Raw genomic sequence first — 25,460 nt, forward strand, 5'->3', positions numbered from 1 at the left:
GGAAGGAATGCATTAATTACTGTAAGAATAAACTTAACAATGAATGACTTTCTTGCAGTAGCTTCCATATGAATCCATTCTCTCTGTGTGTGAGACCTCTGACCTACCTGAGATTTTTTTTTTTACCTCCTCTCTCTTTCAAAGCCTCTATTTTTGAAGATTCCTCTATCAGCAGCTTTTATACATCCCCCTATCCTGGTTTACACTCCTCTCTCTTCCCCTTTGCCAGTCTCATTTATAATCTGTATCATGTTTTAATCTGATTAATCTTTTTTTTTTTTTCCACAGCCACCCCATCATATTTTCTTGCCCTGCTCCTTCCTACACTGACATTTCGCTCTCCTCATAACGGCTCACGTGTTGCCACCAACCATCTCGCTTTCTTTCCCCCAATCCTCAGTCTGCTCTTTTGTTGCGTTCCTCCCTCCTATCCCGCCGTCTCATCTCTTCCCTGCTTCCATTCAGTCGCCGGCACGAGTCAGAAAAAGGATTATTTCTCTTTAGTCATCTTCGGAGGAGCATCAAAGAGGCGCCGGCAAGTGGGACAAGAATAGAAAAATGATGCTATTTATAAGCTGCTCGGAAGAATGCCTGTTACCAGAAACAAGAACACCGGCTCAGCTTTGCACACACAAACACACTTATGTTTCTATTTTCCATCGGTATAATGCTTACCCTAGTGCCTATCGCTTGCCTCGGCTTGGCTCAGAAAAATGGCCCCAACTTTGGTATTCAATCAAAACTCCTTCAAATACAAACCCACAGAGCCACCTATAAAAGCAAAGAAAAACTAATCACACCTCTCCTTGGCCAAGCAAAAGTCAGCCGCAGTGTAAAGCAATACCTGCATCGATTTGCACCTTTAAATAGAACGAAAGCATGAGTGATGCATTGATAATATGACCTACACAAGAATAGAAACAGAACCTTCAGCGAGATATATTACGAGCTTCCGAAGGTTCGAGCTATTACGGTGCCAAGCAGTAATCTCTTGTTAAGTATGGTGAATTAAAGTCCGTGACGGCAGAACTTTAGCTACTTTTAAATCTTTCATGCAACCCCCAAACACACACATACAGCACATGCGCACACACACTCACAGGGTCTCGTTATGTGTAAGAGCATCGCCGACAGCTGACTGATGTTGGCCTCATGAAGAACAGTGATCTCCCTTAATTATACATGATGTGTCACAGAGAAGAGGCAGGGAGAAAGAGAGAGACAGGAGAGAAGGAGGGAGGAAGAGAGAGACAGAGGGGAGGGAGGAGAGGAGAGGGAAGGGAAAAAAGAGAAATATATATGAGAGACGTGAAAACGGAAAGTGAGAAAGGTGAGTAAATGTGCAGCTGAAAACCAGAAATAACTATGGAGAGAAGAAACGGGGTGAAAGAGCATGCAGGGGACAGAGGGATGGAAATGGAAGGGAGATGGGAGGATGAGAAAAAAAAGAGTGAACGATGACGGGGAGAGCAGCCGGAAAGCGGAGGAGGTCAGCGCGTATTGATCTTGACATGTTTCTCCTGCAGCAGGTCTGACTTAACATCCCCTCTGAACATGAGAGCAGCAGACTGGACACGTTCACCGCTCTGGGCTGTAGACACAACTCTGAGACAAAACTCACTCACCTGAGCCGCTGTAGAGACGCTCTCAGAGTCACAACTTGGAAGTAAAAATACTCATGCTCTGCTGTAGGCTGCCGTCACTCGACATGGCCCGCAACCTTTTTTTTTTCAAAATGAACATTCTCCATGTGAATGCTTGAGAGACACATATATTACTGACTATATATTTTTAATATTTATTGTAGACACAATGCATATGGTTTACATACAGAGAAGCTCTTCTTCTGCATAATTCTATACGTTGTATTTTCATATTTATTGTTAAGTTTGCACATGCTCATATATTTGTGTACTGCAATAGCAACATTACTGCTTAGAACACCCTGAATTTCTGCTACAGTGTGAACGAGATGTGTCTTATTTTGCCTTTTTCTTAAGTTTCCCACTCTATAAGTAGAACCAGAAGAGAAATAAAAAATGTCCCCCCCCCCCTCTGCATTGCTGGGTAAAGTCTGTGCCTAAAACAGTGTCGATGATACAATACTGACGCCTGTTTTAAGCACATTTTAGCTTTTTTTTTTTTTTTTAATTCTGAATGACTGAGTGACTCCAATACTATTATATTCTGTATTTCTTTTGTGATTTGAGTTTCAGGTCAAAGTAACCACACTTCATCGTGCTTTTCATATGCCACACCTTCATAACCAAAGGATGATGATAATGTTTCGTATAGTTGTTATCTATCTGGAGGTGGAAATAAGTGCATCCGGTGATTCTATTCAGTTAAATTACTTACTAATATTGGCTTCTTTATTTATATATTTATTATGTCTTAATTTATCTAATTCACTATCTAACCCAAGATCAGCATTAAAGGTAATGCATTAAAATAAATGTAAGATCTGCTTTGACACAAAATATTTCTGTCTGTGCTGCAGGGACCATTCATTTCTAACTTACACTGCAGTGAGACTTCACTTATTACACTCAGTACTGATGTAGTTTTAGCTTCTTATTAAGCTGTGCTCCAAATATCTTATTTTATTACCATGTATGCCTTTTGCATCTTGTTTACAGCTCTTTAATGTTCATTTCTGATTTGCTCTTTAATGCAAATCAGGCTGAAAAGCCTTGTTGTTAAAAACTGACATACAAGTGCATGTGCCGTGACCTTTCCAACCATAAATCTTTATATTTTTTAGGGGAGAACGCACAGCCTGTTTCCTTAGAAATATTTACACCTATTGTGGTGTGTCAAGATAGGATTATCCATGCGGTGCTGAATACTGTGCCCCAAAGGGAGCTGGATAATACCTTTGTGTTTTATGCAAAGTCAAGAAATGATGCATGAGAGGAAAGTTAAAGGAAATAAGGTCATCACAGAAACACACTGAGCTAACTAGTCAGCTGTGACTTGTGCTCACGAGCGCAATCTGAGAACGATTTAAATGCACAATTCTTTTAATGTTATGCATTGAGCCTAGCGCAGTGTTTGGCATCTTATCCTGACCTACATAGTCTGCACAATAGGGAAAAGCAGACAACAGATGAAACAAGACAGACAAGCAACGCAGGGAGGAAAAAGAGCGGATAAAGTAAGGGATGGAAGTCAGTGGAAAGAGGAGAAGTGCTGTTGTTGAGCGGTAGAAGTGTAGCATGAGGAGCACAGGATGTCATGAAATATGTAGGAAGGAGCAGCTCAGCGCCGGAACACAAAGCCATTAAAGAAAGCCCTGGAAAATGCAGTCAGCTAGAAATATAAATGTCCATTTTGTTCGTAGAACCACAGACACGCGGCTAAAAGCACACGCGCACTTTCACATTCGTGGACTGGAAAGCCGCTCTTTAATGTGGACACAGAGTTTAACACACAGTTGTGTACTGAAAGGCACAAGCACACAAGTGTATTTGAACATTTAACACAAAGAAACTGGCGTAACCTCATTTCCAGCCTCTGCTCCCTACTTCTCTCACGGTGCAACTAATGGTGCTTTGTAAATCATTGATTGGATACATGCAGAAGAACAGTGAGACAGTTAGTCCAACATGCAGCGAACATTTTCAGTGTTCGAGGCAGCGGACAACTTTGTCCGAGGGCAGTTTAGGATGAGACGAGGTGCTGCTCACTGCGCTCTGTGTAACTCACTGGATTGCCAACAAGCCGGTGGTTCTTTGGAGGATTTGCTGCAGTGCTGAAGATGTAACATGAGTGAATGTTACAGAATCTGAATTGTTCCACTGGTGTCGTGACCTGCACACAGTTTGATATGTTGCCTCCTTCAAAACATGTGCTCCCTAATTATGACTCATAATTTGGCAGATCAAACGGATTTTACCTCGCTGGCAGCACTGGCTGAAGAGCCACACAGGTCCTAATTTGTTTGTGAAAACACAGGAAGATAGATTCTCCCTTGTTTGTGTGACCCAAAAGGGTTTAAGTATCAGATCTTATTCAATTTCATTTATTTATTTATTTTAAAAAAAGGTTTGTCCTTGTATGTCAGCTTAAATTACTGGCCAGTGCCTTCATATCCGGTCAGAGATGAGAATATTATTAAATGCAAACAAAATAAGAAGAAAACCTGAGCTCCTCCAGCCAGAGTTCAGAGCTGCAGCAGCAACACAGAAGCCACTCAAAGCTGAACATCGCCACTTGCCACACCTTCATCAGTTCGCTTCCACGCTGACTCTGTAACTTTTTATAACAATTCAGCACCAAAAGCCCCTCCTCCTGTTTGTATTGTGCATGCATCTGACCTTAATGCAGAACACAAGACATGAACAGAAGTGTTTGTGTCTCTAAATGTTGTCAGATTCGACCCTGATACACTGATTTTTTTTTTCTTTTCAGCACACTGGATAGAGTTTATATTAAATCATCTCCTTCCAGTCTACAATAGCCTTTGTTTTAACTTGCAGCTGATACTAGACAGTGGACTGTCTGGAAAGGAAGGCTTGAAACTGAGTTGGAATTACATGTTCAGCCAACTCTATGGGGAGAAGGGAAGAAGTGCATCTGTAGCACAACTGTGCACCTCCCTCTCAACCCCACTCATCTTCACATGAGAGATTGTTTCTATCCCTGTCATCATTACTATCATCATCATCACCACACCCATGGAGCGCCATCATTTCCTCGGCTATGAATCAAAGTTCATCCTAACTTCTGTCCATGTGAGTCACATTTCACAATAATCCTCCAAAGCAAGTGCACTGATCTGATCACTTCTTTGTAGGCTTTTTCCACCTTCTCTTCAATACATATCTCATCACATAGGTGGCATGGAGCAAAGCAGCAACATCTCCTGCAAATCACAGCAGCATCTGCAATAACAACACGTTCAAATGCCCTGCCTTGTATTATGTGATAATGAAAATGATAAACAATGTGCAGTTATTATAGCCTCAAAGCAGAAATGGATTTAACCCAACCTCTATGTCTACGTAAAAAAATAATGAAATAAAATTCATCAGCTGCGTCCACGTGATATTTGCAATGACCACAGAGCACAATACATGAGGTGAACGAGGCTTTCCTTTACCTGAATGCTGCAGGAGATCTCGGAGTCGTCCAGAAGCCGGATCGTGCAGAGGACCTCCTGGTCCAAGGAGCGGATGCTGGGGCTGCGAAACCGGAGCATTTTCATCCTTCTGTCGGTTCGGTTTCAGCTCCTCATGTCAGCGGTTCACAGACAGACCAGACGCACGCGTAGGCTACATGTACGAGGGACTCGCGCATACGCGGGCACACATGCATGCACCGTGCAGCCGGGTCTTGTCACCCCTTGAGACGCCCTTGGAAATGAATGGGTCGATGTGGAGGTGGATGGATGGAGAAGAGGATGGATGCAACAGAGCGGGGTCCGTCTCCTGCCTGCCCACTGATGGATCTGCTGGATGGAGGATGGCAACCTTAACACTCACACGCCCCCCCTCTCGCTCTCTCTCCCTCTCTCCCCGTCTCTCTCCCTCTCGTCTCACTTGTGTCGCCTCACATTGCAGTTGTAAATGAAGCCCTGCAGAATTCAAGATAACCCATCCTTTGCCAGCAACTTCATATTGTTATGATTCAGAAAAATAGCAACTATTTTATTTTTTATTTTTAGTGATATATACCACATTCTCCAGATTTTACATAGGATAAAATAATTAGACTAAACCCAAGTGCCATTTGAAAAATTGCCTTAGTTTTGTTTAGCCACATTACAATTTGTGAACTTAAACGTCTGTGAGTGGAATATTTATTTAATTACCACATACTACTTAAAATTAGGGTTTAAGTGAACAGTTGTGGTCAAATCTCACATTAACGTAAACATTTTTCCTTCATCCTTATTAATAATGACGTCAAAGATAATTTTGTGAAACTGTCCCTTTAATTGTGACCGCGACCGACGTGCTTTGTTCGTGCGTCATTACGTAAATTAGCAAAACAACCTGCCGTAACGGTCCAGGTCCCGGAAGTACGCTGATACATTCAGGAGAATCACGAGTAGACAAAACAGATCTGCTGATTGACTCGTTTACCTAAGACTGCAGTATCAGTATCACTATGTTTCCTCATTAACAGCTAATAAAATATATTTCTACTTAATGACAGCAACTACGGAAGCTCCAACAGTTCATTACAACGGTGAGTCGTAAGTGGTGAAATTAAACCAAGTACAGTACATTTACAAAACTACAACAACGACATTATAAAACCCACTACAGTTTATAGGGAAATACTGTAGTTTTTCTCGATTTGTTCTACAAAACAAAATCACGTAAAATATAACAACGAAATAATCTTTAATTATTTTTTGGTATTGTTAGGGTGAATCAAGCATTTTGATTTAACACTATTTTAACCTCTTCCACTTATCTTGTAATGCTTGTAACAATAAAGGACATAAAGTCGCTTGGGCTTTTTTTCTGTGTACCCTACACAATCATTTTCCTAATCATACATTAACCATTTATGTCACGTTTTATTTTTACAGTCTGGCAATCAAGTAACATATCTGAATATTTCCTTCACACCAGCACTGAAGTTATCATTTCTGTGGTTATGACGCATGTGTAAGATGTCTTGAACATACAACTAGGAATAATATAATGACCATGAATGGATTTCTTTTTGTTTTTTAATCGCTTTCAGGATTGAATCTGCCTTCCTCTGTCTAGACGTCCACAGACAGGATGATCTACATAATAATGGGAGTCTCGGGTTGTGGAAAGTATGTAAACTGTATGTTTATGTTTATTTCGGTCAGACTCAGAAAGAAGCAACTCAAGTGCATACAACAAGTGTCCTGAGTCGCTTAAATTTTCTCTTCGGAGAAAATATTTTTGTTCATCATTTACTTTACAAATCATTTATTTTTATTAGCTAAAGCTACCACTGGCATGGTTTCAAGTTCACTGAGAAAAAACAGCAAGCCAAATAGATCACAGTCTAAAAGGCAGTTAAAAAAAAACATGTACTTTAGTGATGCTGCAAAATTATCCTAAAGTCTAGCATGACTGCTTCAAATTGCTTGTTTAAATTAATTATCCCAAACCCTGGAGGCGACAATTTATAGTTAAAAACTGCAACTGTGTAATTCTGGGCACTTTCATCTTGAAAAAAAGACCAAAAATATCAGTTTTCATTAAGTTTTGTCTGTAAGTTTTATCAAGTGACTGAAGTAGTTAAGTTGACCTGTTCTTTTATTCTTTTTACATGCAGAAGTTCACTGGGGTTGATCCTATCTGAAAAGGTAAAAAAAATATAATCAACTAGATCCAGCACCCTACACACACACACACACACACACACACACCTCGTGTCTCTGTATGCTGGTATACACTCACTTGTCCATCTCACTCATCAGTTGGGCTGGCCTCTGCATGAAGGGGATAACTTCCACCCTCGGGAGAACGTGGAGAAGATGGTTCGTGGTGAACCACTCACAGATGAGGTGTGTCATGACTAAATTATCCTCCCAGACTTACAGCAACACAAAATTCAACCCCAGTAGCTGGCGGAAGCTTCACTAGAGCCGACAGATTTTCATCCCAGTCCACAGATCTGAAAAAAAAAAAATGTAGTTGAATCGTTTATTTTCACTTTGATCAATATTTATATTTTTTGCCGTCCATGCTCCAGACAATTGAGTGGCAGCCTGCCAAAGTTGAGTGTACAAGTCTGCAGGCAGAGAAGCTCCTCACAGCATTTGGCATCCAGTTTGCTAGTAGCATTGTTTGGTGGAGGCTGCTGATAACCTCCCACTCATAAGTCAGCTTTGAGGGAAATTACCCGGGTCCTGACGAGTTCAACGCTCTGGCATATTTTGGGAGTTGAGTGAGAAAATTGAGAATTACTGTCGGTCTGTGGTTAAAAAGATGTGTCTTATTAGAGTTGGCAGGTTGAGACTGGCGTAAACCAACAGGACGTGAGTGCCCTCAGAAGTCTGCATGTAAAATAGGACTGATTCTGTTTCTGACTGTGGTTAAGTCAAAGATGCCTTTGTGCTGCCATGTCTGTCTGCGTGGTCTCAGTTTGATTCCCTTGTTCGTTCTTTAAAACCTCTTTGAGTCAAGTCCATTAAGCGAGAAAATATGAGTAAGTCCTTATTCCGGATATACAATGTTCAGCCATAACATTACAAGGGACCTCACGATGGCTAGACAACTGGGACAGGGCATCTATGAAACCTCAGCTCTTGAGGGGTGCTACTAGTCCGCAGTGGTTAATACCTGAACCGTTGACTGTGGCTCATTGATGCGTGTGAGCAACAGTAGTTTCCACAAGATGTTGCTCAAATTGCCTAAAAAGTCAATGCTGGCTACTATAGGAAGGTGTCAGAATACACAGTGCATCCCATTTTGGTTTGTATAGGGGTACAGAACAGTCAGGGTGCTCATGCTGACTGCTCTCCACTGCTGAAAGCACTGACAATGGGCACAGTGAAAAGGTGGTCTGGTCTGATGAATCACTGTCTCTTATACATCACGTGTATAGCCTGGTGTGTTTACGGTGCTTCGCTGTGGAACATAGGGCCGTGGCCATGGGTGAGGGATTTGGTCTGCAACAATGTTCAGGTGGTATCAAAGTAACGCCCACATTTATGCAAGGACCCAGGTCAGTGCTGTTCCCTTGTGGTTTTAATTGTGTGTAGACCGACAGTTTTATCCACATTATGCGCCCTGCAGCTAGGAATGTGGATAGTTTTTTTCCAGTTTACATAATTTTTTTTGTGAACTAACATATTTTAAAGAATATTTTTGGTTATTTTAAGATATAGCCCATCTTAACTGTTGCAAGCTCAACTCACCCTGCGAGACTTTGCAATGTCTCGCCGTAGGCCAATATCAACGCTAATGACTCCAAAACCAAGGTAAAACCTCTGGTTGGTTTCCTCTGCAGCCGAAATGCTCAGAGCTGTAAACCCTTAAAAGCAAATTCAGGGTTAATTTGCCATTTGAAGGATGCTGCAAATTAGCAACATGCAGCTAAGCTCATGCAGACTGTAGATAGAGCAGTACAGAGTAGGCACTTGTTGCCCATCAGGGCGCACCTAAACATCTCTTAAGAGGAAATGTTTTTTTTAAGTAACAAAAATATATAACTTCAAAAAGTTGATGATGACATTGAAATGACAGTAATTGAACTACTTACAGTTCTAATCCAATGTCTATTGATTAGATATACAATCTTACATCAGGCTGTTTTTTGTCTCTACAGGACAGGTTGCCTTGGCTTCTTATACTTCACGAAATCATCCAGAGGTGAGAATAAACCAACCTCTTGCATAAACACATACCCGCTACACGACCCTGACTCACACTGATTTCCTGGTTTCCTTTTTTTTGTCCCCACAACGTTGGCAATGCGCAGATTATCACACACAGACACTTTGAGGAAAACACAACATATTTTTTTAATGATAATAAGGACAAGATGATGGGTTTAGGCGATGAAGAGCGGAGCGCCGAGGTGCGAATATGCGGGCGTGAAATTGTCAAAGAAGATCAAAAATATCAAAGACGGTTTTGAAAATTGAGATGAAAACCAGAGAGCAAGGAATGGGAGTTTTAGGACTAAAGACAGACTGGGTGCGCATGGAAGAGGTGAGGGAGAAGTAAAAAAGTGTGCCACATTTTTTCTGTCTGTGACAACATCAAAGCCTTCTTCTCCTTAACTCTTCCACACTCTGTCGCACTCATTTTTCCGTCACCTCGTCCTCGTGTCGCTCTTCTTCTCTTCATCTCCGTCTTCATGCGACCAAAGTTAACTTAGTTTTCCCACAGTTTTTTAACTTTGTAGTGTCATCTATGCAACATTTTAGGGCGCCATCATTCATTCCTGGCCTCGCCCACATATGTTCATATGTGTTTGTCTTTCCATGACAGAGAACGGAGTTCAGGCTCTCACGCTCTCGTGGTGTGCTCTGCCCTGAAGCGCCACTACCGGCAAATCCTCCTTCACGGCTCCAGAGCTCTCTCTTCCTCGTCCTGCCCAGGCCAAGATATCTTGCCTCCCGCTTCTCCCGATATCTTTTTCCTCTTCCTATATGGCGACTATGACCTCATTCACGAGAGGATGGTTGCTCGGAGGGGACATTACATGAAAGCGGACCTGCTGCGTTCGCAGTTCGATGCGTTAGAGCCCCCGATGGACGAGGAGAACGTGCTGCCGCTGGACATCAGGAGGAGCATCGCCGACATGGTCACGGAGGTTGAGAAGCACGTCCTCAGCCTCAAGTTGCCACCGGTGATGAAGTGACACAGATGAAGCCGCCCCTCACCGTGAACTGTTGAGTGTGTTTAGTCATGCTGGTGGCTAAATTGTCCAAACTGAAATAGCTCAGCAGCTTCTGACTGGATTGCTTTGGCCTTTTCTTCTTGTTGCCCAGAGTTGACCCTGACTTTTCCTTCATGCCTCCAAGAGCTTGACATCTGTGATCCAGTGTGATGTGTCTTAACAACACATGGAGGGATTGGATTGTCCCTTCTTTCTGAAGTGTCTTAAAACATTACACGGACAATCATTGCTCACCTACTGTGTATATATATATATATTTTTATGACAGTGTAATTTCATCAGATTAACCTTGTGTGTTTCTACTCAGATATACTGAAAATGATTGAATGGATTGCTGTGGATTTCCAGGGACTCCAGAGAGTTAGTTATAGTGATTGTCATAATGCCCTTTACTTTTCATTTGGTGCCATTTTCAGAGTGATTTATAATCAGATGCCTGCAGTCTACTGACTTTGAACTACTCGTACCTTTAGTTTAAGCAATTATTAACATTATCAGCATGTGATAAACCAAACTAAGATGAGGGTCCAGACCAGGGTGACAGTGTTGTAGTTGTTAGCATGTTTTGCTCAACGCACTAGTGTCTGTATCTAGTATCTATCCAGTTTGTATTCACGGAGATTTAAGTCATTGCTTATGTTCTGGTGCAAAACCACAGAGAAGCTTGTGGAGTAGTGGGAGTTGTGGTTTGATGCACTCATCAGTGCTTCAGTAGGAAACGAAATACAGGATATCAGTGATCCTGTATCCTTCGGGTCTAACAGCCAGTTAGTTGAAAGAGCGGTTGAAACTGCAGTAGGTGCGGATAAAAAAAAAAAGAAGAAAAAAACAAAAAAACTTATGAAATGGACTGTGGTTGAAGCAGTTTGTAAGTAGAAAATCATCACAATCTTTCTGATCATCAAGCCTTGATCTTTAATACTTGAAATCAACACACTGCCTCTCACATTTTTGATATTTCTGATATTCAGTTTGATCACACAAGCAATATATGACCAATAAAGGCCTCAGTGAGAAACTACTCAACATTTATTTAACATATTAATAATTATAAAAGCAGTATATTATTAGTTTGGGCTCTGCACATAATACATTCTTCTTAATCTCTAAAAATGTAATTTCAGAGCTGACTTAGGTTTGGTTTGGTGTAACGCCATACATTACTACAGGGTATCATTATTGTGTCTCTTACACATTTTTGGGTTTAGATGGCATGTGCGTTTATGTTATAACTTCAACATTACAGGTTTCTGAACTGCTCCTAAACTTTTCACTTATAACCATCTTTGACTTTGACAAATTCACATCAGAAGATTGTATTTAGTAGCATTGATTTCAATGAAGTTCTTCATTGTTACACACAGTTTCCTAACCAGTTGATATCTACACAGGACACACACACGTTGCTGACCCTGACCGTGACATACGTACTCTCTCAAACATACACACATACCTCCGCTCGGTGCCGTTTTTGTGGAGTGACTCATCTTCAAACCTCAGCCCCGAATATTTTTGGAGCTTCTAATCCAGAAAAAACCCCCTCGGCTACTCTCATATCTCACACATCCAGTCGCACACACACACACACACTGCTGAAGATTAAAAACCCCCACAGTCTGGCAGCAACAGACAAATGCACACAGATTGTCAAGCAGATCACATGCACACAAATCTTATGGCAGTAATCTTATGGAGTTTTTTGCATGTATGTTGTAGTAAACCTCAGAGCGAGAACCCAAAAGCGAGACGAAACACACTCAAGCCGGTAAAACATCACCTTTTAATGTTACGTCTGCTTGTGTCGGCTCAGTTTGAGCTCATTTGCTACGAGGGGTTTTTGATGCTCGGTGGAACTGCAGAGGTTGTTTTTTTTTTTAACTGAATTTTAATAATATGAGAGTAATAATGACTTAACCCACACTGTTTAAATCACAAGAAATAGGGTTAGTAAATCTAAGATACTGTGTCTGACAGTGCTGAGGAAGTTAAATGTGACTGCCCACTAGTGTTTCTAGTGTAATATTACAAGACTAACCACAGAGAAAAAAGTATTTAACAATATTCTTCATCCATTTGTTTTTAACTTATTAATAGCTAGATTAGTAGAGGGCTTTTCAGTGAAGGAGGGGACTTTTAAATGTTGAAAGAGCCTCTCAAAAGTTTCTCAGTTTGAAAACAAACACCTTTAGGTTTCTGATACTTCAACGAACAAAGTGAGGAAAGTGAAGACGCTGCCTCGGGTTCTTGAAAGCTGCGTTAGATGTTTTCTTCCTGCTTTGTGTCATTTGGGGGATTAAATGCTTAATATGTGAATCACATACGACACATTCAGTGCTTAACAGGACTAAAAACGTTGCTGAATTAACTAACTGCAAAACAACCGATGACATTAGGATGAACACAGTAATGGAGGGATCGTATTTTATACATTCATGGGAAGTGACGGGGGAATAACAGAACTGCCTTTAATAGATTTGATTGTTCACATCATGAGTCAGCTAATCTACAGTGATCTAAATTACACATAGACTTCCTATGGCAGGTAGTTAAACACACAACGAGAGTTTCTGTAATTGTGCAGCTTCTGGATGAACAATGTCTTACAAGAAGGTGTTGGCTTCTCACAAAATCATCCTCTCCGTTTTAAATCTACCTTCAGAGAGAGAGACTTCATGATGATCTGGTGCGTCTGCCCTTTTTACAGCCTGTGTTGCACAAGGCACACAAGCATCAAGGGAGTGTGGGGACATCACACAGCAGATTGTACTCCTGGTTCAATCTGTCGAGCATGAATCGTCTGTGGCGCTTCGAGGACATCTGACTGTCTCTGGTTGTTTTATTTTTTTTGTTTCTTTTTATTAGACTCTGTCCAGGTGGCAACATGAAAAGAGACCTGTGCTCCATTGTGTGGCCGCTCAGAGATTAATAATACACGGCCTGCTTGTGAATATTTATGCAGCGGTGTGCGCGGTGGTTTTTGAGAGACAGCACAGACCTGCGTGGCGCGTGGCATTAACAGAATGAAAGTGATTGTCTTAACTCGAAGCACCGAAGGACAAAAGGCAGCAAAAATCCTCACTTAATAAAACGTAAGCCCGGTCAGTTTACAGGCAGTGCACAGCCTAATACCATAAATCTAAGACTGAATACAATTGACTGCTGACATGATTGAAAATAATTGTGTTTATGGCAGTACAGCAGATGTAAATATGGCTTGCAGGTTTCCTATGCTTGTTTCTTGAGAAGCACTTTTCACCTTTTCCCTTAATCGCTGCTGCTACATCCATAATTAGCATGTCTGAGTGCAGGTGCTTATTTGTACAGTAAATGTCAGTGCAGCCATGAATGTGTGTGTGTGTGTGTGTGTGTGTGTGTGTGTGTCAGAGCCCGAGCAGATGTTGTATTGCAGTGGTGATGTCTCCTCCTGTGCTGATGAGGGCCTGAAGGTTTGCCCGTCTGTCTCTGAAGCCCATTGAGCTCAGCTGCTCCAGCTCCTCCTGGAACTCAGCCTCCTCATGGCGGACCTGACACGACATGACAGAGAGTTATTTAAAGTCTTGCTTATTACAACGATTTGAAAAACAATTAGTGAAGAGAGATCCTTTGCCTCTGCGAGAGAAAACGTGCACCACAATCCACACTTCACGTGCCCTTCAAGGAGTTTCTGCAGACCAGTGCAGTCTGTTTATTGGGTCGAATCTGAATAATGTTTGAACATGACACGAACAAATACGGAAACCACCTGTAGAAGCTCTGGCTCCTCCTCTAGTTGTGTTACAAAAACTTTAATGAGTAATTCAGCACCTTCATATGGACGGAGGGGAAACATGCTGTAATGGACTCTCTGGGTTAACAGACATCACATACATACATGGATCAGCCACAACATTAAAACCACTGACAGAAGAGGTAAATAACATTGACCATCTTGTGACAATTCAGTGTTCTGCCGGGAAACTTTTGGACCTGGCATTCATGTGAATGTGGATATGTACCACCCACCTAAACCAGACCAGACGCCCCCACCCCATAGTAATGCCACTCCCTGATGGCAGCAGCCGTCCCCAGAAGGATGCAAACTGACACAGACAAGGTTTAGGAAAAACAAAAACAAAAGACAGATAAAAACAGAAAAAACAGCACAGGGTGTTTACCTTGCCTCCAAATTCACTAGATCCCAAACTGATCAAGTATCAGTGGGATGCACTGGAACAATCCTGATCCACAGAGGTCCCTCCCCACAACCCATAGGACCCAACGTCCCCCACTAACAACATCCTGTTTCCGGACAACCTCAGGAGACCCATGTCCATTCAATGAGTCACAACTGTTTTGGAGGCACAAGGGAGACCTACACAATATTAGGTAGGTGGTCATAATGTTATGCCTGATAGGTGTAAGAAGGATTGTTCAAACTATCTGAACCATCATTAATAAGGACCTATATAATTTCAAGGTTCCAGCGTTGTTGCTTTGTTTTGTTTTAATATAAAAATGTTATTTATAGTTATAAATATCAGTTACAGACACAGAGAGCAAGGTTATAATGAGACACTGAGTTACCTCGTTACTGGCGTTAGCCAGCGCCTGTAGCATCTGGTGTACAAACTGCTGCTGCTGCTGCTCTGTCACTGTGGCAACCCGAGGACCGCTTCCTGATTGGCTGTTCGGTTCCGACTCAGATGCAAGCTCAGGAGCAGCATTACCACTGGCTCCAATGTTCCCGAGCCCGGCCCTAAAGGAAAGACGTGTGGTGGTAAATGTACAGTGTATTCATTCACCTGTTAACTGAACTAGAACGGATCTCTTTCTTTTTTACTCACGCCGGTATGAGGGCTGGAGCCTCTGCAGCCAGAGTCTGAAGGCCCTGTTGGATCTGTAGTAGAGCCTCCATGGCTCTGGGGTTCAACATGGCTGACAGCAACTCTGGACTCTGCATCTACACAACATTGGTGATTAATCAAGAAGACATCAACAAAGACATTCTCAAAAATATCTTGCAGATGTTCTCAGCAAGGTAGTCAGATCAGATGACACCTAATTTAAATTCTTTATCACTGAAGAAATTAAAATTTAAAAGGCAAACACAGGTATCTGATGAGGAAACTTATCATGGGATTGTCGCTCTGGCGCAAAAGCGGATGATGAACACGTCACAAACGGCTGTTTCAGTATGGCAGATTATCAGGGAGGAGGATAAACATACCTGTTGCAGAAAGAGAGGAATCTGCCCTCTCATTTCCTGCTGCAGCTGAGGATTTCCTGAGAACAGAGGGTGGCTCAGCAGCATCTGAAGAGAGAGAGCAGCACAAGCAATGGCACCTGAAAACATGAGACCTGATTGCCTTGTCACGTGGGTGGGTTTGCACATACACATAAATTGTGTCACCTGTGCAGCCAGGTCAGGGTTCTGGCTGAGACAATTCAGAAGACTACTGACATACGGCCCAGACAGCAGGCTCTCCATCAGACCAGGACTGGCTGTGATCTCCTCCAGCAGTGACTGCATGCCTGATTAAACAGGAAGGAGAGTATGGGGACGATGTGAGGAGGAACTGATGATGGAAAATAGTTTCACTGTAGATTTGGAGGGATTCATTTGCGCATCTATGAATCAGCTCTTGTGTAAAGAGGGCATTAATAATTTGGGTGGTTAAACAGTATGTGTGTTGTGTATATTTTCTCGCCTGCAGTGCTGGTGCTTTGTGAGTTAGGACCAGCTCTGGAGGCAGCAGCGAATCCTTTGAGAGGATCCGTGGAGACAGACGGTGTCTGGGAACTTTCTCCCTTTGGAGTTTGATGACTCCTTGAAGATGTAGTCTCTACAGTTGGTACTTCTATCCCGTCAATCTAAAAGACGGAGGGGAGAAAGGGACATTTCAAAGAAGAGATTAAACAAGCTGCTTGTCCTCTGGAGGGTGACTGGGGTGGGGGGCTGGGGCCTATCCCAGCTGTCATCGGGCGAGAGGTGGGGGCGTACACCCTGAAACAAACGGGTACAGACATTTGTATGACTCGTGTTCGACGAAACTTCGTTGGAATTCGGCCAGAATCTTGGCTGTTGTTGAAAGTGAAGCAGGAAGCAGAAACACAAATTAAGCCGACTGGCAAAGAAGACACAGCGCCATCTAGTGGTGAGGTTACAGAGTGAGTCAGACTAATGGCCTTACAAGTATAAATGTTTCAGACCGTCAGAGGGTCTGTGTGGAGGGTCCTTGTGTAGGTCAGTGCAGTATCATAAATCACAAAGCATGTGTACTCCTCATCTGAGACGGACGGGACCAAACACTGAAGAGGCTGAATTGATTTATTTCAACAGGTATGAGTGCTAACTACCACCGTGCCGCCCAAAACCAGATTAGTTTGAATTCATCTAAAACATTTCTTTCAGACAGGTACCTGCGTCAGGTTAAGACTGTGTTCCCGTATTTTTGAATCTGTCCTCCGTCGACCATCAGAGTGACCAGGGACGGTCTCAGGCTTGTCCTGCTCTGGCTGTAAACTGTCTAATGCTCTGCCTTCAGGTTGTATCACTTCATCTAGCATGTCAGGGTTCCTGATGAGCTCCATCACCTGGAGAGGGAAACAAGCACTTAGATATGGGAGAGAGAAAATACTGTATGTTCCAAGTCACAGTGAAATCAAACATGAAAGATCTCCCCTTTGGGGAGATATTACAATATTACACACCTATAGCTCAAAAATGCATTCACACACCTGTGATATGACATCTGTGTTGTTCAGCATGTCTTCAAACTCTGGGGTTGTTTGCAGGAGATCCTGAATTTGGGGGTTAGACAGAATGAGCTGTCTGGTCAGCTGAGGGCCGGAGTTGGAGAGGGTGTTGTGCACGAAGGGGCTGCCCAGGACACGGCGCAACATCTCTGGGTTAGCCAGCAACTGGTTCTCCATCTGGCGCTGGAGTGCAGGGAAGAAGCCAGGACTGCTGTTCTCTAGGCCGAGACTGTCTAGTCCTTCTACTGTTGAAACAAGACGGATCAAGAGAACAGGGGTATGTGAATGCAGCGGGAAGCTGAGTGAGGCATAATCACCCTTGTGCCACTCCTACAAATGTGCAATGACATTTGAGGTGTGAGAGAGAAAACAATGAGAGAGGGGTTTCTCTCTTCTCCAGTTCTCACCCAGGCAGAGGGGGGAGGTGGGAGTCGGAGTTGAGTTGTCCGGATCGAGATCGAGAGCAGCTGTGGGTTCTGACTGGACTGTTTCTGAAGCTGCATCACTGGCGGGCGGGCCAGACGAATACGGAGGCCTGAGAAAGAAAGACTGAGCAGCTGGGATGCTAAAACTGAGCGTGCATAGAGTTTGTGCAACAACTTTACAACATCATTTTGGTGATGAATAGATTGTACATCAAACAGAATGTAATGTAATCAAAGTTAAATTGCTTGCACATATTGTGATGTTTGATAGTGAAACTGATACTGTCTTTGCTTTGAAAACGGCCTCTTTCATATTTTTTATTTATTTTTTGCCACCAACATGTCTCAGACAACTGAAATGAGTACGAGCTTGACTTTAGCTTAGTCCAGTTTGGCTAAACTAAAAAGTCCACCCTTCAGACTCACTGTTACACTGGTTAAACATACAGGAGTCGTGTTTGTACCTTTGGATCATGCGGAGGCTGACTGACCCACTCTGTCCTTTAAGGTGACTCATGAGTTCTGATTCTCTGAGGACGCGGCCGGCGTGGATCAGCACCAACTGCTCGGCCTTGGCTCCCAGGCGCTCTGCTAGGTCCCACCTCATCTATACGCACAGAAACTCGCAATAATCCAACAGTAGCACCCAAAACCACGGCAGCAAAGTCACCAATGTTTGTTCAATTAAGATGTTTTATTGTTTTTAAATGGTAACTCTAAATCTATGGCATCAAAGCCACGTGGAAAATCTGCAGACAGCACATGCATCAAATCAGGTCATTTTACGCACAAAGCAGCCGGTGGATGCGTTCAGTCTCCTGACCTGTCTGACGGTGCAGTCTCCTCTAACCGTGAAGTCTCTGCTCTCAGTGGCGCTTCTGATGGAAACGTGGACGTTTTCAAGCCCCGTCGGTTCATTTTTCATCGAGCCTGGCATCTCAGTCCTGTCCCGTGTGACGATGAAGATGAGCGGATCTGAGACGCAGAGTCCCGGGGCGGAGGAGCGCGTTATGTCCCGATGACTCGGCAGAAAGTTGTGCGGAGCAGAGGCAGCCGTGACCCGACGGAGAGCGCAGCGGAGCGCACACACAAACCCTAAACACCTTTCCGTGATGACATTGTTGAGTCTCGATTGAGCCAATGAACGTTTTTGTGAACAGTTAAATAATTTCACATTTTTATATTTCATAATATGTTATGCAATTGGAGTCAACTTAAAGATACAGTGCACCACAAATTTGTCTCTGGAGTTATTTTAAAATGTATTACTATTTATTATTATTATTAAAGTGGGTGCGCAATAAGTCCAAAAGACAAATATTAGGCTATACCATGTTCTCAGGCTTCCCTAATTTATGGTGTTAGTTAATTTTTTATATCTCTCCCTTAAACGTCATTTTATAGGACATTTTCTTTAAATAATCAAAAAGTTTAAAGCATTTCACAAATATACTTATGTGTATATAGAAATATTATAGAAAGTTATAGTTGCTCTCTACACATTATACCTCCAACCAGCGTTGGTAATTTTTTCCCCATTTCAATCACACACTTAAAATCTTGATGTCAAAGACAAAACTCGTTCAATTCACTGAAAAAGTATTTTATTCACTTAACAGTGAGACAGAAAAAACAAAAACTTAAGATTTTGAATCTGTCAGTTTGGCATCAAACCCATTCAAACATCAGGCACACAGCCTCGAGCCGAGCTCAAGTTGCAGCGACGCTAACTCTCCTGCAGAGGGCAGCACAGAGTGCCAAGAAAACATCTCAACACAAGATTTAGACGCAGTCATTTTTTAAAAAGCTTCTGGGAATCTTGTTCAATCATGTAATACATTGTCCACGTCTGGAGTGTGTTGTGTGTGTATGTGTGTGCGCGATTCAGGTGGCATGCATTATAGTCTGACCTAAAACAAAACAAAAAGACGTAAGGAAAGAAAACCCTGATTCTGATCACCAGCGTTTTCTTCAGCTGTTCATTTTATTCTGTTTTCAGGTATTTTCCTTCATAGATCCGCCTCTGAGCCTTTCTTCCCTTTCTTGTTTCCCTGCGAACGAGAAAATCCCAGAGCACAATTATTAGTTAGAAGGTGAAACATAATAAAAAACTGATCTGACATCTGTGGGATTATAAATCATAAATAAACCTGATACAGCTTACATCACAATAATCACATATATCTGAGTTATGATGTGAACACAAGTCTAGTTATAGACTAAATTACTGTGCTGTAGCTTAATGACACTGAAACTTTCCTCACTTCACCTGACTTACTGTCTATGAAGAGTAAAAGGATCCTGATGAGGGTAAAATAATACAGAGACAACATTGATTCTTCCCGTTTATGGTGATGCAGTAGCACTCATAACGAGTGAATGATTAATTGTACTCTCACCTGATGTTTAGGTTGATCTGTCTGCAACCCTTTGACTTTAGACCGTTCTTGTTCAAGGGCAGCGTGTAGTAATGTTACCTAATTCAAAAAAAAAAAAAAATATTTATTCATATACATGAACAAACATGTAGGATGTCCATCTTCCTCTCTCTCTCTCACGGTTACACACCTGTGATGACAGTTCTTCTTTAATATGCATTAGCTCTTCTACCTGTAGAAGAATTTCTGCTTTGTCTTTCACTGCAGGTAAAAGAAACACAGTGAGACATCAGAGAGTTCATATCAGGTCTTCATTAGGAAAAGAGTTTATCGTGTAACGTTCAACTCACTCTCTCCCTGTTGGAGCATTTTAAGCAGCTGGGCATTTCTTGCTTTCACCTCTCTGTATTTCACCTGCAGAGTTGAGAAGAAAGAAGTTTACGTTGGGTGGAAAGCATCTGCTACAACAGAGAGTTATAGGGAAGCATCTCATGCTCCTGGTAGGGTCTGTGTTAACAGTCACATTTAGTGCTGTCCTGTGGAATAAAGATTTACTTCTCTCCTATCACATTTATTAGGTTTTACCTTCAAATACATTTACATATACTCTGAAATACATGAATGACTATTACGTGAACCTTTTCTATTAAAGTGATCAAAATGATTTGGGTAACTGCTTGTAACCGCTGACCTCCCACTGTGAAATGGTTTTCTTGAGGTTGGCGATTTCCCGGTCTTTCTTCTCCAGCTCGTATTTCAGCTGCTCCGCTCGGGGGTCCTAACAGGAAGTAAGGGCGGAAAAAAAGGAAACCAGGACACCGTTTAAGCCTACTGTAGAATAATTTCACCACGTAATAAACTGCACGCTTTGATTTTGTATTCTCTCCGACACTGGAAAAGTGCTCATGCAAAGCTTTGAGATGAAGAAGGCCAGAGAGTAGACAGCTGTCCTGGACCTTAAAAAAAACTAATCTCAAAGGGATGTGCCATCTTGGTTCATGTTAATGTCTAATAGGAACAGACAGCCAGAGGAGTGTTTTGTTGTACAAGTGTCTGTCCACTCACTGGTTCGTGTTCTGTGGACGTGTTCACTTCTTGTCCCTGGCTGTTCGTATACTGCTCACGCCTTTTCTCCCTCTGGATAATCCGAGTGACGTCGTCCTCCAGCTTATTAAAAAAACGCTCCTCCTGTCCCACCCCTAGCGCCAGGTTAGCTGCTCTGGTGTCCTGGAATGGAAATTGGTTGAAGGGAAGAAATATGTCGTTGAAATTTGTACGTGACAACAAAATGTAAACAGTTTTGTGACAAACGACCTGATAATTAACCAACTGTTAATGAGTAATCTCTAAATAACCATACAACTAAGCAGACAGAAAACAGATTGAGATACTGTATTAAAACATTAGTAGGAAACTACTAGTTCATATTATCTGTGAGCTTTTGGCTTGTTCTTAATAAACATGAACTATTTTTCAGTAAAAACTCAGCCTTTACTGTGTAGTTTTGTATGATGATGCATTATTTTATTCGAGGAGGCAGAAAAAGGATGAGTTATATAAGAAGCAATACTGAGTAGTCACTAACGAGTGGATTCATTAGTGTAGTATCTTCTGTTCTGTCAGTACGCAACTCTAATTAATTCAGAAACTACTCATTAAAAATGTATAAATTCGTACTCCAGCCAATTACTAACATGTGATCCTGTACACACAGTATATAATAAATATAACCTCTTACTCACCTCTTTCTCTTGTTTCTTACTCAATTGTTCTGCAAAGGGAAAGAATGCAGAATGTTACAAAGTGTGACGCAAAATTACTGCTGTGCGATGTGAGTAATGGCTTTTGAGAAGCGCGCAGTAAATGTGTCTCACCTGCACTTCCTTCCGCCTGGAAGTCCTGCAGCGAAACTGTCTTTTTGTCTTTTGCCTGTTGACTCTTCTTTTTGTCCTTCTTCCCTCCGCCCTCTTTTCCTCCTCGTGACTTCGGCGAGGACGTGCTTGTGTTGCTCTGGTGGTTGGAAGCAGATCACAATCACGGTTTTAATTACTCTTAATGGAATATAAGTGTGTTCTAATACAACAGTGCTCATTACCATTTGTTTAAAACTGACTGAACATAACTTCACAACTGCTGATTTGAGCGTGTGTCATTTACCTGTTTCTGTTGTTCGTACTCCAGTTTACTTAAAATCAAGGCTTTTTCCAAGTCGGCCTCATATAGTTCTGTGGTTATCTAAGGGACAAGGAGGACAGGAGATCGTTGATATTGTCTCTAACGTGAGATGTGACCAGTTTGAAATGAAGACATTGTATATCAAGTACAGACGACATAATGTACATCATCTTGACGATAAACACCTAGAAGTAACGCATCCTCCACAAGGGGGCACATCAGTGGTACCGTGGCCTTAAAACGAGCCTCACTAGGTCTCACGTATTATGTGTGAGTCGCTATCGTGTCTTACCTGCTCGTCTCTCTGCTTCCACTGCTGCCACCCCTCGGACGGTACATTGTGGTCCCCCGGTGGAGAGCTGAGGAGCTCGCTGGCTATTCCAGACAGTGTCATGCAGGGCGGAGGGGCACAAGACTTCTGAGGAATCTTTCTGAAGGCCAAATTACGTAACTGATCGAACAAGAGGCGAAAAGTTAATGTTACAGTTTTTGTTACTATTCTGAGCGCTGCCTTGTTCTGCTGCTGTTAGCTGTGTGAGTCATCACCATGTACATTGAAATGTGCAGCAGCACATTCAAATTCAAATTATTTTCTGAGTGAAAATATAATTTAGTCAATGAAATGTCAAAGATGTAACCCTTTAACGTTCCACTGGGTCGTATATGGGACAGCAGCTGTTTTTTGAACAAATCAGAGCTCTGTACACGAGTTGTGTTTGAGCAAATGCTGCATGTAATAAATATATTATAGGATTCAACCAAGACAGCTGACACCACAACCAAATATTTTGTCACAACCAACACATTTTTCCAAAACAAAAAATTCAGGCAAACCCAACAACTTCTTATTTTGTAACTGTATGCTAACTTTGATAACTTAAGAACAATGCCACTTAGAGTGAATCTGACTTTTGTGATAGAAATGTCAGAGTCTTGGCTTTTAAAGAGACCTAGACAACGCATGAGCTCCAAAATGTCCATGAACAGCATTCAATTTACTGGTTACAGGTTAAGTCTAATGTGACCTTTATACATTTCTTCATTTTAAATAGATAACAATAAAATAAAGTAAATAAAACAAGCAACTCTTCTGAACAAAAAAAACATTATAGAGTTCACCATTCTCTCTGCACTGGATTATGAAGACTTCCTGTTTGCTCACGCTGCTGCTGCTGCCGCCTCACGTGAGTACAGTGAACTCATCGTCATATTCATGAAACAATACTGAAATGAGGTGCAGCACAACTATAGGAAACATTCACTTTAATGCTTTGCTATCCTTCATTAACAATCACTATACAGTGTATTAGGTCCACTGGTGAAAAACAATTACATTATAATAAAGCAGTCCTGCACTAAATTGCCCTTTGTGATTGTTATGATGTTCAGAAACCCGAATCTGTACAAGGCTCTACAATTTGATGTTACTACCAAAAGACAACCTCTAAGATTTAGTGCAGGGCTGTTAAGTTGCAATGCTTTTGTTAATCATCTGTGCAATTTGATATTTTTTGTATATACATGCCATTTGTTTTACACAGTCCACTCTTTACTCTTGTCGTTTTTCTGCCCCTTTGCTGTTGCAAATTGCAGTTTCCCCATTGCAGGACAAATAAAGGTTTTTCTAATTCACTAGTGTATCTAGTGAGGTGATCTTAGTAAGATCTCATTAATGCATAAATCTCGGTTCTTCTCCTTTTTACAGCTGCAATAGTTTTCTTCATTCAAGCTGCAAAAGCGAAGCACCCGAAACCACCTGTACAGTTTCAGTTCATGCAAAGTGAAACAACAGAAGAGCAGGATCAAGGTCTGTGTCACCTAATAACACAAACATTAAGGAAGCAGAGGGACATGGGTCACAACTAACCTCATTGGCCTCGCTCTGTTGCTGCTCCTTCTTCTTCTTCTTCTTGTCTTTCTTCTTGTCGTTGCCCTGAGCAGATTTGGCCCCGGCCCCCTTTCCTTGTCGTGGCTTCCCGGATGAGTCCCGTCCGTTTTTAGTGGTGGGGGTCTTTCCCGGCTCCGAAGTGTCGGAGTCCGAATCCGAGTCTATCTGGAGCAGGGCGAAGCGGGAGGCGGTGGTGGGGACGCTGATCATAGCAGACGATGCCATCGTGACGAAGAAAACTGTGTGATGAAAAAAAAAAAAAAAAAAAACAAAGATCAAAAATTATTGAGTGAATAAAACAACGAGTTAGCTCATAGCCGCGACCTGCTTTCTAACCACCCTACACTATGTAATATCTAGCAGCTGGTTCAGAACAGTCAACAGACCGAACAGCTGTTTTGTTTTATTCAGTCAGAGACATTAACACAAATCAATGTGATCAGTATTACAGACCAGTGTCAAGTTATTTCCACCGTGCTGTTACCAATAGTCTGACGCAGCTCAGTTAGCTTCATTTAGCAGCAGCAGCACCACCACAACCACCAAGCTCACTACTTAACGCTTAGCCGGCTGTGCGTGTTTGATACATGTCTGTCAAAAAAACACGTTCATGGGCTCACGGTGGTCTTTCGTCTTTTAATATATTCACTGACCCGTGATGAAGAGGCGCCACTCAGAAGAAAAGTTGCTACTTACTACCTGGTCGTTGTCGTTACCGTCGGTTAAAGCTACCAGCGATGGTCTAAACGAGTACGGCAGCCCGGCGGGGCCAAAAAGGACAGACAGGCAGCAACATATGACCCACGGGCCAAAAGCGGCCCGTCAGAAGGTGTAACCTAACCCGTGGGAAATGCAAAAATTACATTGAAGGCCTTAACTGCATATTCCCCTAACAAAAGTAACTTCTATGAAGAGCTTTCATACAGTTTTAGTAAAACTTGTGGACATAACGCAATATTGAGACCTAAGGCTATACAGAAATTTCACTTCTCTTTCTTAAGAAATGTCCAGTTGTTGATTAAATGTAAGCACTTTCATAATGCACTTCTGTCACTTTACATTGAATGCATTATTCATCCACTCACACAGTAACACCCTGGTGGTGGTAAACCACCTCAGTAGTCACATCTGCCCTGGGCCAGACTGTGTTCCCACTGGGAACAAGGTGGGTTAAGTGTCTTGCCCAAGGACACAACAGACAGACGAGGGATAGGGCGGTATCCACCTCCTGAGTGACCGCAGCTCCCAAGGGGAAATATTTGGAGGTGTTGCTATTTATAGGTCAATATGCCATTGTGTTACTGGTGCAACCTCCTTGAGATCAAACTGGGTTGTATGTGGCCCCTGAACTAAAACGTGTTTGACAGCCCTGGGTTAAAGTGATGGCTTAGTGTTAGGTACTAAAACAGGTTATCCAAACTGTTTTATGTTATTTTGCAAATTTGTATTTTATTTTCTGTCAAATCAAATAATCTAAAAGCCACTTTTTAATGAATGGAGGTACAGAGG

The 25,460-nt window shown here is 42.1% G+C and overlaps 4 protein-coding genes across 12 annotated transcripts in view; 1 reads left to right on the forward strand and 3 right to left on the reverse strand.

Moving 5' to 3' along the window:
* The window catches only part of frmd3 (FERM domain containing 3), a 51,862-nt gene extending 46,332 nt beyond the window's left edge, over nt 1–5,530 (reverse strand). For all 6 annotated transcript variants that reach the window (XM_047592369.1, XM_047592365.1, XM_047592368.1 and 3 more), the window contains exon 1: nt 5,105–5,530. In XM_047592369.1, coding sequence (XP_047448325.1) covers nt 5,105–5,209 — 105 coding nt within the window. In that variant the 5' untranslated portion in view covers nt 5,210–5,530. The remainder of the gene's footprint in view (nt 1–5,104) is intronic.
* Nucleotides 5,531–5,988: 458 nt separating this feature from the next.
* On the forward strand, nt 5,989–11,284 carry LOC125011673 (probable gluconokinase). Its single transcript, XM_047590919.1, has 6 exons — nt 5,989–6,195; nt 6,703–6,781; nt 7,273–7,303; nt 7,418–7,504; nt 9,271–9,314; nt 9,939–11,284. Exons 2-6 carry the CDS (start codon nt 6,744–6,746, stop codon nt 10,309–10,311), a joined length of 573 nt encoding a protein of 190 aa, XP_047446875.1. The 5' UTR covers nt 5,989–6,195; nt 6,703–6,743; the 3' UTR covers nt 10,312–11,284.
* On the reverse strand, nt 11,242–18,608 carry LOC125012035 (ubiquilin-1-like). Its single transcript, XM_047591629.1, has 11 exons — nt 18,334–18,608; nt 17,975–18,117; nt 17,493–17,620; nt 17,068–17,330; nt 16,750–16,923; nt 16,038–16,200; nt 15,740–15,861; nt 15,557–15,640; nt 15,174–15,289; nt 14,914–15,085; nt 11,242–13,874 (listed from the first exon to the last, which is right to left on the reverse strand). The coding sequence occupies exons 1-11, from the start codon at nt 18,445–18,447 to the stop codon at nt 13,731–13,733; spliced, it is 1,623 nt and encodes a 540-aa protein (XP_047447585.1). The 5' UTR covers nt 18,448–18,608; the 3' UTR covers nt 11,242–13,730.
* A 489-nt stretch (nt 18,609–19,097) lies between these two features.
* Nucleotides 19,098–24,741, reverse strand: gkap1 (G kinase anchoring protein 1). 4 transcript variants are annotated; one of them, XM_047593042.1, is made up of 12 exons: nt 24,648–24,741; nt 23,931–24,190; nt 22,356–22,514; nt 22,046–22,123; nt 21,763–21,898; nt 21,631–21,659; nt 20,954–21,115; nt 20,580–20,666; nt 20,239–20,302; nt 20,079–20,149; nt 19,910–19,987; nt 19,098–19,561 (listed from the first exon to the last, which is right to left on the reverse strand). In XM_047593042.1, exons 2-12 carry the CDS (start codon nt 24,174–24,176, stop codon nt 19,520–19,522), a joined length of 1,152 nt encoding a protein of 383 aa, XP_047448998.1. In that variant the 5' UTR covers nt 24,177–24,190; nt 24,648–24,741; the 3' UTR covers nt 19,098–19,519. The 4 variants fall into 4 exon arrangements, with proteins under 4 accessions (XP_047448998.1, XP_047449000.1, XP_047448999.1 ...); XM_047593044.1 differs by having other exon boundaries at nt 24,651–24,700; XM_047593043.1 differs by having other exon boundaries at nt 24,605–24,656.
* Between the last annotated feature and the right edge of the window lie 719 nt (nt 24,742–25,460).

This window comes from Mugil cephalus, chromosome 8 (assembly GCF_022458985.1).
Source record: "Mugil cephalus isolate CIBA_MC_2020 chromosome 8, CIBA_Mcephalus_1.1, whole genome shotgun sequence".
Taxonomy (NCBI): Eukaryota; Metazoa; Chordata; class Actinopteri; order Mugiliformes; family Mugilidae; genus Mugil; species Mugil cephalus.

Excerpts from the sequence above, each read along its gene's own strand:
- LOC125011673 (XM_047590919.1), top strand. The coding sequence starts at position 6,744 with ATGATCTACATAATAATGGGAGTCTCGGGTTGTGGAAA. Across the intron at positions 7,505-9,270 it reads GTGAACCACTCACAGATGAG|GACAGGTTGCCTTGGCTTCT; the intron begins GTGTGTCATGAC and ends TTGTCTCTACAG. Across the intron at positions 9,315-9,938 it reads CTTCACGAAATCATCCAGAG|AGAACGGAGTTCAGGCTCTC; the intron begins GTGAGAATAAAC and ends TTTCCATGACAG.
- LOC125012035 (XM_047591629.1), bottom strand. The coding sequence starts at position 18,447 with ATGCCAGGCTCGATGAAAAATGAACCGACGGGGCTTGAAAACGTCCAC. Across the intron at positions 15,862-16,037 it reads ACAAAGCACCAGCACTGCAG|GCATGCAGTCACTGCTGGAG; the intron begins GCGAGAAAATAT and ends CTGTTTAATCAG. Across the intron at positions 15,641-15,739 it reads ACCCTGACCTGGCTGCACAG|ATGCTGCTGAGCCACCCTCT; the intron begins GTGACACAATTT and ends CTCTCTCTTCAG.
- gkap1 (XM_047593042.1), bottom strand. The coding sequence starts at position 24,176 with ATGGCATCGTCTGCTATGATCAGCGTCCCCACCACCGCCTCCCGCTTC. Across the intron at positions 20,667-20,953 it reads CGTCCACAGAACACGAACCA|GACCCCCGAGCGGAGCAGCT; the intron begins GTGAGTGGACAG and ends ACTTCCTGTTAG. Across the intron at positions 19,562-19,909 it reads CAGATCAACCTAAACATCAG|GGAAACAAGAAAGGGAAGAA; the intron begins GTGAGAGTACAA and ends TCTCGTTCGCAG.